The sequence below is a fragment of the Bufo gargarizans genome, chromosome 2 (genome assembly GCF_014858855.1).
Source record: "Bufo gargarizans isolate SCDJY-AF-19 chromosome 2, ASM1485885v1, whole genome shotgun sequence".
Lineage (NCBI taxonomy): Eukaryota > Metazoa > Chordata > Amphibia > Anura > Bufonidae > Bufo > Bufo gargarizans.
Window position 1 is genome coordinate 212,225,233 of NC_058081.1, and position 17,933 is coordinate 212,243,165.

A 17,933-nucleotide genomic window follows, 5' to 3' on the forward strand; every position below is an offset into this window, starting at 1 on the left:
GGGAGCCCACCCCGCCGGCCGGAAGAGTAAGGGGGCCTGGAATGGCGGCCCGCCGCGGGAGCCTAAAATCTTTTGCGGCGCACCGGAATATTAGTGCTGACCGGACCGGTGCCCGTGATGGGTCAGGGGCAGCAAGGCGCGGGCCCTCTGGCCCTGAAGCAGTGGCCGGTAAGAGGGAGGGGGACCCTGAGACCGGGTCTGTGAGGGTGGAAGCCTGCATAACCCCTCCGTCAGGGGCAGCTAGGTGCGAACCTCTGCAGCTCCCCAGGCATTCTTCTTGCAGGGAGAAGGGTGCCAATGTCCCATGGGAGGAGAGGGAGCAGAATGTCACCCTGTGGCAGCCAGGGGCCAGCCTAGGGCTAGCAGGGACAAAAGGGTCCAGAGGCCCTGTCAGTAGAGTGTCTTGCCTCCTTGGACACTAAGCTAAAAACTGGCAGTCTCTCTCTCCAGGCTGAGGGTATAGCTGTGGAGGAGGGGCTTAACAGTTTTCACTTAGTGTCACGCCTCCTATGGAGATGAGCTATACCCAAGGTCTTCTGTGTCCCCCAAGGAAACTGGGCGAGAAAACATCATTATACAGCATCTTTAAAAACCTCATACCCAGCTGAGAGCGCTGTTGCTTTTCTTCTTCACTACGAATGAACGTATCCAGTAACTTGAGATCAGTCATGTAGTCATCCTTGCCAGCAGGGGAACTGTAAGCAAATGGTGATGAGCGATATCGAGATCTCAAGCCACTGTTTTCCAATGGACCAAGACTACTGGGGTATGATGGTGATCCAGGTGTGGGACTGAAGTTTTGCATCTGAAAGGAAAAAACCAAAACAAAAAAAAAAAACATTGAGGACGTGTTAAGGGCTGGGACTCTCACAGATTACCGCTAACGAGTGTTCATAGTAATGCTCGTTAGCATTGATCTAGCGGTGTAAATGTACAGCTCAGATAACCCGATCGTTTGTGCGCGTGCAAAAATGTACGTTTACCCACAATCTGCAGCCAGGAACAAGACAGTATGGGGAAGAGAGATGGCATTAGTGATTGCTCCTCTGAAGGAGATCGCTGCATGTAAATGCACCGGTGTCCTCTGCTAGCCATCAGCAGATTGTCGGGAAGAAAAGCATCCTTCGACAATCTGCTGTAATGTTGTCCCGTGTAAAGGGATCTTAACTAGGGATGAACCAATTGACTTTAGATACTTCATCCAAAGTCAATTTGCATCAAACTTTGTTACAATACTGTACTGAGCGAGCCTACAGTATTAGAATGTATTGGCTCCGATGAGCCGAAGTAATTACTTAACGGTCTCACGAGACTTTGGGTAATAACTTCAGAAATTAATTTCTACTGTAAATCCTTTGTACCGAACTCTGGTTTGGTTCCAGGTAGTACCTTGGAACCAAACTTGAGTTTGGGAAAAGGTTTTTTACAGTACAAAACTAATTTCTGAAGTTATTACCCGAAGTCTCGTGAGACCGTGAAGTAATTACTTCGGCTCATCGGAGCCAATACATTCTAATACTGTAGGCTCGCTCAGTACAGTATTGTAACAAAGTTTTATGCGAATCGACTTCGCACATCCCTAAATTTACCATATAGAAAAAAAAAAATTATAAACAAACTTAAAAATCAGAGACAGACCTGAGAAAAAACAGGTTGCGTCTGCCTCCACAGACATTAGACTATAAATAATTAGACAAGTGCCTGTATAGAAGGTATAGACCACCTGGGAGGAGCAGCACTTTCTTTATTCCTACTGTCAGCCTCCTAGTGGCCGGGCCCAATAATATAAACGAAAAAACATGTAATAACTTCTAAGGCAGTTTTTTTGGTGTAGAAAAGTTATTTTTTTTGTAAAAAATAAATAAAAATTTGCTACTTTTTAGCCATTTTCGACACCCTCACCACTGGCTGGGGTGTGGGGGCATGTGGAGGCTTATCTACAAATTTATACATCAGAAAACTAGTGGACATTAGACCAGACATCTAGTCCGGCTCCTGGCTGGAGAAAATTTGTCTTCTGGCACATGGACAGCACCTCTTAGAATTAAAAAAGGTGTGCGCACCAGAGGTTTTTTTTTTCCTAAGACCGGTGTGTGAAACATTCTTAAGTAAATGATCCCCGTTATCTTGTCTCCGTGGTCCCTCCTTTTGACCTGATGTCAAGGCCACAGTGTGGTACATCAACCACTGGTCAAAGTTTTCACCAATAAATAATTAGCAATGGAGAGTTTAAGAGCCATTTAAAATGTACTCATTAGATATTACCTTGGTAAAGCTATTGTTCGGTGAGTAGGCTACAGCTGTTGCAAAAGAACTGCCAGTGCTTGGTAACAGAGCCTGCATCTGCGGACTGTACCCACTGATGAAGCTAGAAGTGAACTTGGGACTGGTGCTGGGTGAACGTGATGGACTGTAGCTCAGTACACTTTGCCCCTGAATGCAAGGAGAAGGTGTGGACGCAGGGACTACACTCTTCACAAGATCCTTTGGTGGAGTATACTGCACAGCTGCAAATGAAGCGTTAGAAATTAAGTAATGATACAGAGAAAAATACACACACACACACACACACAGGTAGATTAACTAATCAAAATGCTTCTGGTTCCGTCCATTGTTAATGTCTCCGATTCCGGTGGAAAATAAAAAGCCTTAAAGAGGTTGTCAGACACCTTGCTTTAGCCAAACTGACTACAATTTACTTCATATGCATTTCAAGCTCAACTTTTTTTTAAGCTATTTTAACCCTGGTACTTCTCTCTGCCTCTAACCGGCCTGATGCAGTTCTGCACACCTTTCTTATCCCCTTAATGATCGGGCAATTTTCCATTTTCATTTTTTACTCACAGCCTTCCCAAACCCATAACTTTTATTTTTCTATTCCCATAGCTGTATGAACTGTACTTTCTAATGACAACATTTACGGCTGCATAGAATGTAGTGGGAAGCAGGAAAGGGGGAGGGAGGGGGGAAGAAATGAGGTGGAATTATAAAAAAAAAAAATTAAGTAAAATTATTAAATTAAGTGTTGTTTTTGCACGGTTTCCTATACAGTAACACTGACCTGTTACTTTCATTCTACGGGTCACTATGAATACAACAATACCATATAGGTTTAGTTTTTCTTGTATTTTAAAAGGGCTTTTCAGACATATTTTTATTGATGACCTGTCCTCAGGATAGGTCATTAATATCAGATCGGCGGGGGTCCAACACCCGGCTTCTGACACCTCGTTCCCATACACTTGTATAGTAACGAGCCATCCCATTGAGGTGAAAGTAACGGCGATTTGTAATTACACCCGCTCACTGATGCGATGTCAAGCAGATAAAACAATTAAGGGAAAGCTGCACTGGCACGGCGCATGGCCTTCTCTTCAACCAGCTGATCAGCGGGGCTATCGGACCCCCGCCGATCGAACATTAATGACCTATCCTGAGGATTATTCAATTTTTAGTGGGAGGCAAAGTGACCAAAATACAGCGAATCAGACATTTTGACTTTTTCACCCGTATGGGATAAATTTTTTCGGATTTTAATAGCATGATGTTTATTTTTTACATTGTTCATGTATTTTAATTTTAAGGAAAGGGGGCGATTTGAATTTTTGAATATATTTTAAAAAAAAAAAGCATCTGAGGGGTTAAAGTAGAACTCCCAAAAAATGTTTATTCTCTGACCTGTTAGAGGGTTACATGATCTGTAGTGAAGGTAATCTTCTTACCAGTGTCTGTATTTGTGAGTTATAACCTCCCTTCTGATACTCAGCTGTGTCATGTGACTACCGTATTTTTTGCCCCATAAGACGCACAAGCCCCCCCCCCCCCCCCCAAAGGGGGGGGGGGAGTGCCCCTGCGTCTTATGGGGCGAATGCTGGCAATTTACATCGCAGTCTGCGATGCTGCAGCATCGCAGACTGCGACGTATTAGTGAAGAGGGTCTGTAGTAGGTGGGGAGAGGGGCGGTCGCTCAGTATGTACTGTATTATACCTAGTGTTAATTATAATATCTAAACTGCGCTCCCCCTCTGTACCGTACTTAGTGGTACATGTCACACTCAGTCTCCTGTAGTAAGCGCTAGCAGGCAGGCATCCGTAACTCACTGAGGTCACGTGCCTGCTCCGCCTACTTTATGAATGAAGCAGGCGGAGCAGGTACGTGACCTCAGTGAGTTACGGCCGCCTGCAACCCGGCCTACCTGCAAGCGCTTACTACAGGAGACCGAGTGCGACATGTACCGGTAAGTACGGTACAGATGGGGGAACAGGGAGAGTGCAGTTTAGATATTATGATTAGCACTAGGTATAATACAGTACATACTGAGCGGCGGGCCAGAGTACAGTGCCTGCACTGCCCCACCGCTCTCCCCGCCTTTGTAGTTCCTCCCCTCATTGTCAGTTAAATCCCCAGCCTGACCTCCAACCACCCACGAGCCATCCTCTGCCGACATCCCACCCTCTGTAGCGTAGCGTCGATACATGGCTCCTCCTCACTTGTTCTTGTCACATGACCAAACTGCAAATTAACAGGGCCAAACAACTTTATCATTGGACACATGCTTTTCTGCTGATCATGTGACTGACAACTGACTGCGTCAGTCACATGGTCAGAGTCAAGTAGACCCATACAGCACTGTAAGCAGGATAGGGCTAGCTTTCATTGAGTAAAATAAGTCATTGCTATGATGTCATGTGGTTGATGATGAGTCAGTGTCTAATACGCATTTTTTTGTGTGTGCAGGCAGATCCATTTATTTCTATAGATCAGTAAAAAACGCGGACAACACGTCTCCGTCCGAACATTATAGCACATCCTATTCTTGTCCGTTTTGTGGACAAGAATAGGCAAATCTCCCACCAGAATACCACTTTAATATAAATTCTAGGTTTACAAATAAAGTAAAAAATAAACTCAAACTTACATGAATTTTGTACTCCAAGAAGCTTTTGTTGGGAGGGGCTTAGTGTAAGATTTGGCGATGTCATAGTGCATTTGAAATACCTCCAGAAGTCAACCAATGCATTCAGACTGAACAGTAAAGCAAATGCCAGTTCTGTTAAGGTGAAAGAAAAAAAAAAGTTAAAAGAAAGATTACAAATCACATGTTCAGCTTATACACAACTGTACATTCATTGCATATGATCTAAAGTTACAACTTGTATGACTATTTAATAAAATACGTCTCTTAAAAGGGGTTCTACAGATCAATGCTGAGCAATATCTGCTCACACAACCGCACTACTAACTACAGAAATTTCATCCAGTCGCCACTTGAGATCAGGAGGGAAGTTTTTCCTCAGGAAGGATTCATTCCTAACTTATGGGTTTACGACCTTCCTCTGATTCACTAAGAAGAACCAACACCCCTTTTTCTTGATCCACATCCTCTCCAATCACTTGGCTGACCTTGTGGACATGCAGTCTTTCAACCGTACGTATGTAAGGTGCCCACTGTGTGAACGTGTATAAAGACAGAACAGTAGTGTTTGGTGATTACTCTGTGGAGGTGGCCAGAAAATGTAAAGCATATAATGTGATTTGTTCCATTTTGGTGAAGAAACAGATATGTTTTTCCAGAGGGAGGGGAAGCTAGAATCCTTTTGTAATCCAGAAGCAGCTGGAATCAATGCTGAATCCTTAGACCACATAGGCCCACCAGCAATGGTGTCTGGTGAGTAAGAAGCATATACTCTGCCACTGGTTGCAACTATAGCCTTCTACACTGTCAGAGATAGTGCTGACATGCAAAAGTTTATTACAAACCGGATTCCAAAAAAGTTGGGACACTAAACAAATTGTGAATAAAAACGGAATGCAATGATGTGGAGATGGCAAATGTCAATATTTTATTTGTAATAGAACGTAGATGACAGATCAAACGTTTAATCCGAGTAAATGTATCATTTTAAAGGAAAAATACGTTGATTCAAATTTTCACGGTGTCAACAAATCCCCAAAAAGTTGGGACAAGTAGCAATAAGAGGCTGGAAAAAGTAAATTTGAGCATAACGAAGAGCTGGAAGACCAATTAACACTAATTAGGTCAATTGGCAACATGATTGGGTATAAAAAGAGCTTCTCAGAGTGGCAGTGTCTCTCAGAAGCCAAGATGGGTAGAGGATCACTAATTCCCACAAATGTTGCGCAGAAAGATAGTGAAGCAATATCAGAAAGGTGTTACCCAGCGAAAAATTGCAAAGACTTTGCATCTATCATCATCAACTGTGCATAACATCATCCGAAGATTCAGAGAATCTGGAACAATCTCTGTGCGTAAGGGTCAAGGCCATAAAACCATACTGGATGCCCGTGATCTCCGGGCCCTTAAACAACACTGCACCACAAACAGGAATGCTACTGTAAAGGAAATCACAGAATGGGCTCAGGAATACTTCCAGAAACCATTGTAAGTGAACACAATCCACCGTGCCATCCGCCGTTGCCAGCTGAAACTCTACAGTGCAAAGAAGAAGCCATTTCTAAGCAAGATCCACAAGCTCAGGGGTTTTCACTGGGCCAGGGATCATTTAAAATGGAGTGTGGCAAAATGGAAGACTGTTCTGTGGTCAGACGAGTCACGATTCAAAGTTCTTTTTGGAAATCTTGGAAGCCATGTCATCCGGACCAAAGAGGACAGGACAACCCAAGTTGTTATCAACGCTCAGTTCAGAAGCCTGCATCTCTGATGGTATGGGGTTGCATGAGTGCGTGTGGCATGGGCAGCTTGCATGTCTGGAAAGGCACCATCAATGCAGAAAAATACAGTGGGATGCGAAAGTTTGGGCAACCTTGTTAATTGTTGTGATTTTCCTGTATAAATCGTTGGTTGTTACAATAAAAAATGTCAGTTAAATATATCATATAGGAGACACACACACACAGCGATATTTGAGAAGTGAAATGAAGTTCATTGGATTTGCAGAAAGTGTGATATAATTGTTTAAACAAAATTAGGCAGGTGCATAAATTTGGGCACTGTTGTCATTTTATTGATTCCAAAACCTTTAGAACTAATTATTGGAACTCAAATTGGCTTGGTAAGCTCAGTGACCCCGACCTACATACACAGGTGAATCCAATTATGAGAGAGTATTTAAGGGGGTCAATTGTAAGTTTCCCTCCTCTTAATTTTCTCTGAAGAGTAGCAACATGGGGGCCTCAAAACAGCTCTCAAATGTCCTGAAGACAAAGATTGTTCACCATCATGGTTTAGGGGAAGGATACAGAAAGCTGTCTCAGAGATTTCAGCTGTCTGTTTCCACAGTTAGGAACATATTGAGGAAATGGAAGACCACAGGCTCAGTTCAGGTTAAGGCTCGAAGTGGCAGAGCAAGAAAAATCTTATTCATTTTGGAATAAGGTGCTGTGGACTGATGAAACTAAAATTGAGTTATTTGGCCATAACAAGGGGTGTTATGCATGGAGGAAAAAGAACACAGCATTCCTAGAAAAACACCTGCTACCTACAGTACAATATGGTGGTGGTTCCATCATACTGTGGGGCTGTGTGGCCAGTGCAGGGACTGGGAATCTTGTCAAAGTTGAGGGACGCATGGATTCCACTCAGTATCAGCAGATTCTGGAGACCAATGTCCAGGAATCAGTGACAAAGCTGAAGCTGCGCCGAAGACAATCAGTGACAAAGCTGAAGACAACGACCCTAAACACTGCTCAAAATCCACTAAGGCATTTATGCAGAGGAACAAGTACAACGTTCTGGAATGGCCATCTCAATCCCCAGACATGAATATAATTGAAAATCTGTGGTGTGACTTAAAGAGAGCTGTCCATGCTCGGAAGCCATCAAACCTGAATGAACTAAAGATGTTTTGTAAAGAGGAATGGTCCAAAATACTTTCAACCAGAATCCAGACTCTCATTGGAGCTTACAGGAAGCGTTTAGAGGCTGTAATTTCTGTAAAAGGAGGATCTACTAAATATTGATTTCATTTCTTTTTTTGTGGTGCCCAAATTTATGCACCTGCCTAATTTTGTTTAAACAATTATAGCACACTTTCTGTAAATCCAATAAACTTCATTTCACTTCTCAAATATCACTGTGTGGGTCTCCTATATGATATATTTAACTGACATTTTTTTATCTTAACAACCAACGATTTATACAGGAAAATCATGACGATTAACAAGGTTGCCCAAACTTTTGCATCCCACTGTATATTCAGGTTCTAGAACAACATATGCTCCCATCCAGACGTCATCTCTTTCAGGGAAGACCCTGCATTTTTCAACAAGATAATGCCAGACCACATTCTGCATCAATCACAACATCATGGCTGCGTAGGAGAAGGATCCGGGTACTGAAATGGCCAGTCTGCAGTCCAGATCTTTCACCTATAGAGAACATTTGACGCATCATAAAGAGGAAGGTGCAACAAAGAAGGGCGAAGACGATTGAACAGTTAGAGGCCTGTATTAGACAAGAATGGGAGAGCATTCCTATTTCTAAATTTGAGAAACTGGTCTCCTCGGTCCCCAGACGTCTGTTGAGTGTTGTAAGAAGAAGGGGAGATGACACACAGTGGTGAAAATGGCCTTGTCCCAACTTTTTGGGGGATTTGTTGACACCATGAAATTCTGATTCAACATATTTTTTCCTTAAAATGGCACATTTTCTCAGTTTAAACTTTTGTTCCGTGATTTATGTTCTATTCTGAATAAAATATTGGAAGTTGGCACCTCCACATCATTGCATTCAGTTTTTATTCACAATTTGTATAGTGTCCCAACTTTTTTTGGAATCCGGTTTGTATTCATGGTCAACTTGGATACAGAAAGAAGTAAGGGGCAGTCCATGAAAATTGAGAAAGTTCATTGACTAAATCGCTGACGTGCCAAGAAATAGAGAGGATGATGGAACCCTTTAGATTTATAGGACATGGTATCACACAGAAATGATCAGAGGCTCCCTAGGCAAATTGGAGGAAGAGATTGGTCCAATGCCCACCAGCAGTATTTAAAATGTCCTAGACATATTGCTTAGTGATTTGCTCAGTAGATAAAATAGCACTAAAAGGAAGAGGATGAAATAGACACGACATATGCGAATATCGGTATTGTGGATGTCTATGAGAACAGGTGCATCACGACTTACCAATGTACCACAAGGGCCAGCATGAAATCTTATAATAGGTACTGATTATTTTCCCGGTCCTGAAATAGAAAAACAAAAGTCAGGTTACAATGTCCCTAGAATGCATAAAATAAAGTACTCCTCTCAGCTTGGAGTATTGTTAGTGAAGGAGAAGCAGGTAATGTGACGTATCTATATATTTCCAGACCCTCGGCTGGTAACGCTGTGTCAGTGTGGTCTATGCACTATACTGTGGACTACATAACGTGACCTACTGCTTAAGGCCCCATCAATGGCGGATTATAATAGGGGCATTAGAGTCAGCAACCCCGGGCCAGACATCTCTGTGGGGCCGAACACGCCCACACTGAATTCAGTATATGAGTCTGTACATTGCTCTGTTCGGCTCTCCGAGAAGACCTAAAGAAAGGCGATCATGGCTGAAGAGGCACAAGGCTCGGCTGAGTGCTTCTCGTCCTTCATATCAGCAATTGATGGAGAGGTGAGGGCGTTCAGACTGAACAGGTATGGCAACCAGGGAACATGGGCTTTGTCAAGGTTAGAATGGTTCAAATCTTTTACTCACATTTCTGTATAAATCATTCCTGCCAGAGAGAAGTTTAGGAGCCCCCAGGCCAGGACGATGTTGCAGGCATGTGCCTCTCGTCTAATCTTGATGGCTGTATCAATAAATGACGTAGATGGACTTTGCTGCTCAATCTTCTCTCCTAATAAAAAAAGAACACAGCAATTACACCCAAATTAGCGGGACCGAGGTGTGTGGGTTACTGCTTATTGCTGGACAGAGCCTATACGTGCTATTGTTCTAAGCAGAAGCACTGGCGCAGCTCAGCAGTGGCAGCAATTGGCTCACAAATCCCGCTGCCAGACAACATTCATATGGGCAGCATTTCCACTATATCCAAACAGGACACCAATCTCCTTGATGTACACATCTAGGTGTCCATACACGATAGATTAAAGCTCAGTGATTCCATTAGGAGCAGCTGACCAAGTAATGTGTATGGGGGGAGGGGGGGGGTCCTCACCCTCCCATGTTCTCAAAGAACAAATAAGCTCTTCTCTGGAACCTCAATCAGGGGACTTCCTGTGGAAAGTTTCCAATTAGGCCTCTTGCAGACAAACGTGTGTGCCCCGCGGCCGTGCTGCGGCCCGCAATGCATGAATACCCACTGCGGGGCAGTCACAGTAGATCGCAGACCTATTCACTTTAATGGGTCCGCGATCCAGCTGTTCCGCAAAAAGATAGGACATGTTCTATCTTTTTGCAGAACAGAAGTAAGGGACGAAGCCCCACAGAAGCACTCCGTAGTTCTTTCGTAGGGTTCCGAGCCGCATCTGCGGACCCATTGAAGTGAATGGGTCCGCATCGGTGATGTGGAAAGCACACGGAACGGTGCCCGTGTATTGCCGACCCGCAAATGCGGTCCGCAATACGGTCACGGAGCGCACACGTTCGTGTGCAATAAGCCTTACAATGTCATTATCAGACCTGCTTCCTTTACTAGTACTACACAGCTTAAAGAGGGTGACAAGCCCTAAACCGTGACCAGGACTGCATTAAAGGGGTATTCCAGTTGTTAAAAGTTATTCCCTATCCACAGGATAGGGAATATCAATTACATGTCAGGCAGCTCAGCTAATGGCTTCTTTTCTCTGATCTCCTGACCTCATACACACTTTTTTTTTTAGCTCAATGTGGCTTAAAGGGGTTGTCTCACTTCAGTAAATGGCATTTATCATGTAAAGAAAGTTAATACAAGGCACTTACTAATGTATCGTTATTATCCATATTGCTTCCTTTGCTGGCTGGATTAATTTTTCCTTCACATTATACACTGCTTGTTTCCATGGTTACGACCACCCAGCAATCCATCTGCGGTGGCCGTGCTTGCCACACTATAGGACAAAGCACCATCCTATCTGGTGGCCGGGACCGTGGGAGCTCACATAGGCTAGCGATTTTTCCTGGTCGTAACCATGGAAACGAACGAGCCGTGTATAATGTGATGGAAAAATGAATCCAGACAGCAAAGGAAGCAATATGGATAATAATAATATCGTAATAAGTGGCCTGTATTAACATTCTCTATATGATAAATACCATTTGCTGAAGCGAGACTATATCTTTAAATAAGTGCTTATGAGTAGTTTAAAGATAAGGGATATACATAGCCAGAAAGAACACTCACGGCTAGGCAGTTAGGCCACTTTCACATCTGCTTCCATCATGAAAATACAACCGTCTGCACCCGTAAAGAACGGATCCTGTTGTCTTACCTCTAAAACAGCCATGACGGACGCGTCACTAAAATCATTATAAGGCCTCTTGCACACAACCGTATGTATTTTGCGGTCCGCAAAAAATGGATAAAAAATTAATAATTTCGGACGATGTCCGTGTGCATTCCGTATTTTGCAGAACGGAACAGGCCCTTCATAGAACAGTACTACCCTTGTCCGTAATGCCGACAATAATAGGACATGTTCTATTTTTTTGCGGAACGGAAACGGAATGCACACGGAGTACCTTCCGTTTATTTTTTTGCGGACCCATTGAAATGAACGGTTCTATTTACGGTCTGAAAAAAAAAAAAAAACGGACACGGAATGAAAATACTTTCGTGTGCAAGATGCCCAAGTCAATGGGGGATGGAACAGTTTTCTTTTGCAGTGTTTTTTCTCTCCGCTATGGGAAAGCAACCAAACGGAGGGGAGTGCATACTGACAATTAATGAGGACAAAAACTGAAGCGTTTTCCTCCGGTATTAAGATCCTATGAAGGATCTCAATACTGAAAAGGATAAAAGCAGATGTGAAAGTAGCCTGAACAAAAACTGCTGAAAGTTTTTTTTATTTTAGGATAACTCAGATTTTCAGTCAAAATTCTATTTTCATATATTGCAGCTGCTGTGGTGATAATCCATAATCACGTATTATTGCGTTCACATACCACTTGTTTAATAAGATTCCGTCAATAGCAACCATTCCTCAAGACTTCTTTCTGACTATCTTCTCAAGGTGGCTACTGATGCCCTTACCCTGAGGCTAAGACCCAGAATTGATTTGGCTCATCTCAGGAACAAGCAGCCTCACCCCAACCAATCGGCTTCCTCCAGACTTAGACACGCCCTCTTCCTCCTGAGTAGTTGATTGCACATTTTTATCGTGAATATCTGCACTATCCTGGCCTGACGGGAGCGCACACGCAGCATTCGGGACTGCACACTACTACGTCCTCCGTCTTCTGTATATAGGAGATGGAGGATGTGACAAAACCAACCTCGCCACTGTGTTTTGGAGGGGGCTGGTTGCTAGCCTCTTGCCTCAGGATTATGGCCCATAGTAACTTTTGAACCCCTGAACCTATTCCAGGGAATTTTGGATAGGTTTGTCCCCCAAGTTATACTGTTTAAATTGATGTAAGTTATATGTATGGACAATGTAACCTCACAAAGTTGTAACAACTTATAATAAGAGTAACTTGTCAGCTTGGGAGGAATATGCTGGGTGTGGTTCTATTGTCCCATTGTGTGTTTAAATGGTGTATCTGTCCTGTTGTCTCCACATGTGTATTGGTGATTTCCTTTTGTCCTGAGAGATAATTGGATTGTCTTTGGTTGTCTCCCAGGTAGAGAGGAGGAAACCATGATGCATTGTGGGGATATGTTGTATCTGTCCTGTGTCGCAGTCTCCCTTCTGGTCCTCTAGGGGGCGGGAACGATTGGTTGCTGTATTTACATTGTGTGTGTGTTGTGAATTACTGATTGGTTGGATTTCAAAACCCTGTGGGCAGTACTATGTTTGGTTTTTATCAATAAAAGAGGCTGTACTTGAAGTACAGTCAGAGCACTGCTAGACCCTCAAGACGGAGCCTTGTCTCGTTATTGGGGGGGATTCCCTGTATGCTGTTAGAGACTGATTGCCAGGAGTGTAAGCCGAGTGTACGCTTTTCCTGTTCGCCTGCTGACAGCTATTTGCGAGGTTCCAGTTTGGAGTGCTATTTTGTATCCAGTTCGGGAGGTTGGTGTTCTGCAGTAGCTGTGCCTGTCTCTCAGAAAGGGGTATATCGCCTAAACGGATCTTAACCCCTTGTCTGCTGAAACGGTCCGTTACAGAGGACACCTAACAACGCTGTTTTAGCCGCAACACTGAAATGCCTGGGGGAGGAAAGAACATGCTGCAATAACTAATTCAATACCTATACAGAAGTATTAACTAGGTAACTATGGTAAACTTAGTCAGACCAATCCAATGACATAAAAAATAAAATATGATCGTTACCCTTTAAGGCTACTTTCACAGCAGCACGGACCTCTGGCAGGCTGTTCCGTCGGGTGAACAGCCTGTCGGATCCGTCCTGCCGCTAGTGACCGCGTGCCCCCGGACTGCGGCTCCGTCCCCTTTGACTATAATGGAGGCAGTGTGAAGTTCCGGCGGAGGCACAGCAGTGCACGACGAGAGGCTGCAGGAATAAATGTCGGACATGTAGTTTTATTCCGGCAGCCTCTCGCCGTGCGCTGCTGTGCCTCCGCCGGAACTCCGCACCGCCTCCATTATAGTCAATGGGGACGGAGCCGCAGTCCGGGGGCACACCGTCACTAGCAGCAGGACGGATCCGACAGGCTGTTCACCTGACGGAACAGCCTGCCGGAGGTCCATGCCGCTAGTGCGAAAGTAGCCCAAGGCCAATTGAAAAAATGATTTTAGCCCAAAATGAATAAAATGCCATCATAAAAAAATAAAGTAAGAAAAAAAAAAAAAAAAAGGTGTTCCCAACAGTATACATAGCCTTTAAAGTGGACCAGTGCCCTCTCCTGACCTGTCTGTTGCAGTGACTACCTGCATTCCCCTTTTAATAATTCTGGAGCATCTATTCTTATGGCTCTGTTATTTCTACCAGAATGTACGAATGATTTACCAGTAGCTTGCAGTAAAGGTGCAGAAAACTGTTACCAGTTGGGGTGGTGCACAGTCTGACACCAGCTAAGGGTAACACCCAGCAGTACCTTTACTGCAGACTGCTGGTAATTTATTTGTAAACTTCTAGCAGGAATAATACAGGAATGGCACAGCACACGTGTAGATGCTTTAGAATTGTTACGTGGGGAATGCAAGTAGTTACAAAGAAAGACATGTCTGGAGAGGGGACGTCCTCTTTACGCTGGGTTCAGACCTGAGCGTACTGAACGTACGCTCTGTATGCGCAATTGTACGGGTGTTTGCAATCGCGCATACAGAGACAAGCGAAGGCCCATTGTCGCACGTTCCCGCTTAAGTCTATGTACGGGAACGCGCGACAAGATGCCCCAAAGAAGCTCCTGTACTTCTTGGGGCGTCGGGCGTTTTACGCTCAGGTGAGAACCATTCCCATAGGGAATCATTGGTTCTTGCCTGTTGAGCGTTTTACAGCGCGGAGGAACGCGCTGTAAAACGCTCAGGTCTGAACCCAGCCTTGAGGATCAGTACAGTGGCACCCAAATACTGCTACCAGTACCACTGTGCATCACCAATTGCATAGGGAGGCTTTCTTCATGGGGGCTCACAGTTTCCATGACGCTCCATCACCCCATACTGTAACATAAGGTAATCCCACCTAGAAGGCACCGTAGGGATGAAGAACAAGTCTGGGTCCAGCTGTGGGAGAAAACTTCGGTGAACCCATCTCAGAATACACGCCTACAAGTGGATATGGTGTGACCCTACCGCAGATATCACTGCTCTGATTTCCATGCAGATTTTTTTCAGTACATGTAGTTGGGGGTTCAGAAAACTCCCTCCATTTGTGAATTGCTGTGGATTTGTTGGGCCCCAGCACAGTACACACCTGCTAGGCAGACCACTGATGAGGGGGGTACACAGAGGTCCTCCCAGTGTGACCCGTATTGTACCTTCACACTTGACTTAAATATGGCCGCAATATACAAAATTTACCCCTCGCAGCCAAGAAAATAACAGATCTATAAGGCTATGTTCACACAGCGTATCCCGACATTGGCAATATCTGCCCGTTTCTCAGTTTTAGTGACGTGGACCTGTTTCCGATTTAGCCACACTGAACAGAGCTAAAGCCGTGAGCAGACTCCACCACAGTTTCCCGTGGTATCCACATGTATGGAGGCGAAAAATCTATTTGAAAACAATCGGACAACTAAATATCCGCCGTGTGAACATAGCCCGACAAACATTGTCACTGTGGTTTTTAGGTTTCCTGTCATATTCTGATTTGACATCATTTCTAAGATCTCTGCTTGTAATCAGTGAATGGAAACATTTCTGATCAGAGGCTGACTACCTGTCACACTACACAGTATAAGACTCTGGCACTACTACCCCCATCTTCACAAGTCCTTGGACTTATGCGTTACCTAGCCTGGTGTCCAGGTAAGAGCCGCTCTTGGTACCGTCAGCCATCACTGGGGTTAATAACCGGCGGTACACACCGGGACACGTCAATCACCACCGAAGCCGGAAAGTAAAAACGTCTCTTTCACAGAGCAAAGTGGTCAAAACGGTGCGGTACAGCTCCGGTAATCATTCTGTTCCTCCACGACTCGGCACAGGGCTCCTAACCGTACCCGCGGTAACTTCCCGCCTACCGGTGACGGCCAGGCATGGAGTAAGCCCGGAGTGATGACGTCAGAGTCACGTGACTGTGATAATGTACTGAGAGGGGCGGGGCGCAGGGCTGCGTGTGTCCTCTCCGCCGACAAGCAGTGACGGGTTCACATGCTGAACTAGGAGAGTAGGTGGAGGCTGGGGAGGGGCTGCCAGAATATCAGGGGCAACAGTCACTTGCTACAGGGGCTTTTTACGGGAAGAATTAGTATGTTATTTGAATAATTGAAGGTGTTCTTTTAAAGAGGTTAAGGCTATGTCTACACAACGACATTTGTCGCACTAATGTCGCGCGACAATTTTTATAATGATCACGGCAAGAACGTAAGTTAGGCCGGCGCATGCGCACAGTAAACTGTGATGCCCCGGCCAGACTGTGGTCATTCAATGCGCATGCGCCGATATCGCGGTCATCGGCGCATGCGCGGGATTACGGACAGTAGGAGAAAAGATAGAGAAGAGACCATGGGCGGGCAGACGCGGCGGATGGGCGGGCAGACACGGAGGGGGAGTGAATTGGTATGAAAATGACCTTCACAGCCTCATGTGCATACGGAATAAAAGTGTTTTTTGGACGAATGATGCTAGCAGGGAACTAACGGTAAGAACAGTTTTAATAGGGGGGATGCCGTGGACATAAGTGTGTTAATAGGTTAATAGGGTCAATCGGCGTGAAAGACTCCCTTTAAGGACCGGGCTCATTTTCACCTTAAGGACCAGGCCATTTTTTGCAAATCTGACCAGTGTCACTTTAAGTGCTGATAACTAAACGCTTTGACTTATCCAGGCCGTTCTGAGATAGTTTTTTCGTCACATATTGTACTTCATGACACTGGTAAAATGGAGTAAAAAAAATATCATTTTTATTAAAAAAAGAATATCAAATTTGTAAAATTTTTTGAAAAATTAGCAAATTTCCAAGTTTCAATTTTTCTACTTCCCTTACGTCCTAACCAGTGGCACAGATGGGGTATTCTGCCCCTGTGGACTGGTTAGGACAGGTGGAAGTTTTAATAAAATTAAACAACACATACACACACCCTCCCTTCCCCAATAAAGAGGGGCCGTGACCCCCAGGCCCTTGTGTTTTTTTCTGTCCTTTGGACAGTTAGGATGGGTGGTCCCCTCCTCCGTTTCGGCAGGGGAGGTTGTTGTAGCTGGCCGGGTCGGATTGTTTGGACTTGAATCCTGTCTATGATGGGGCCGTAGGTCGGGCACTCACAGGGCGCCGCCATCTTGGGGCCATGTTTAAACTGTCTTCCCATTTGATTTATGCAAGGCATTTTTTTCATTTTTTAGCTTTGGGGCAAGTTGCCCTACAATTTTTCTCCTATAGGGGCCTGTATAGGGAAAATTTATTTAGTTTAGTTTAGTTTAGATTAGTTTTTTTAGTTTAGCTTAGTTTGTTTGGCGCCAAACAAGGCTATTTAAAGCTGGTGTTGCGCCAAGCTCAGTCTCCTGGAGCGCAGATTGTATCTGTTTAAGGCCTCTTTCACACTACAGTTTTTTGCGTTCCGTATACGGTCCGTTTTTTGCGTTCCGTATACGGTCCGTATACGGAACCATTCATTTCAATGGTTCCGCAAAAAAACGGAATGTGTTCCGTATGCATTCCGTTTCCGTATTTCCGTTTTTCCGTTCCGTTGAAAAGATAGAACATGTCCTATATTTGGCCGCAAATCACAGTCCGTGGCTCCATTCAAGTCAATGGGTCCGCAAAAAAAACGGAACACATACGGAAATGCATCCGTATGTCTTCCGTATCCGTTCCGTTTTTTGCGGAACCATCTATTGAAAATGTTAGGCCCAGCCCAATTTTTAATATGAAATTACTGTATACTGTATTTGCCATACGGAAAAACGGAACGGAACGGAAACGGAACCCCAACGGAAGCAAGAAACGGAACAACGGATCCGTGAAAAACGGAACGCAAAACACTGAATTCAACATACTGTAGTGTGAAAGAGGCCTAATCTTGAGACTTTTGTGATTACTTGCAAGTTCTGCTTTCTTGCAAGTTCTTGTGTGTTGCAATTCAAACCTTAGGATCTTCTGGGTAAAGATCCTGAAGCTTGCTGTTAATTGTCCTTTTTTCCTCTGAATTTTACGGTTTATTCCCTTCTCTTGTATTGCAGCCATGTCTTCTACTGGAGACGGTGACCGGGAGCCCACCAGAAAAAGTTCTGGCAAGAGGCTTCATCTGC

At 44.4% G+C, this 17,933-nt stretch overlaps 1 protein-coding gene across 1 annotated transcript in view; it reads right to left on the minus strand.

The window, feature by feature from the left end:
• The window catches only part of TMEM209 (transmembrane protein 209), a 40,855-nt gene extending 25,122 nt beyond the window's left edge, over positions 1-15,733 (minus strand). Inside the window, exons 1-6 of the mRNA XM_044276724.1 lie at positions 15,479-15,733; positions 9,676-9,817; positions 9,111-9,169; positions 4,920-5,051; positions 2,266-2,507; positions 601-805 (exon numbers count right to left, since the gene is read on the minus strand). Coding sequence (XP_044132659.1) covers positions 601-805; positions 2,266-2,507; positions 4,920-5,051; positions 9,111-9,169; positions 9,676-9,817; positions 15,479-15,524 — 826 coding nt within the window. The 5' untranslated portion in view covers positions 15,525-15,733. The remainder of the gene's footprint in view (positions 1-600; positions 806-2,265; positions 2,508-4,919; positions 5,052-9,110; positions 9,170-9,675; positions 9,818-15,478) is intronic.
• Between the last annotated feature and the right edge of the window lie 2,200 nt (positions 15,734-17,933).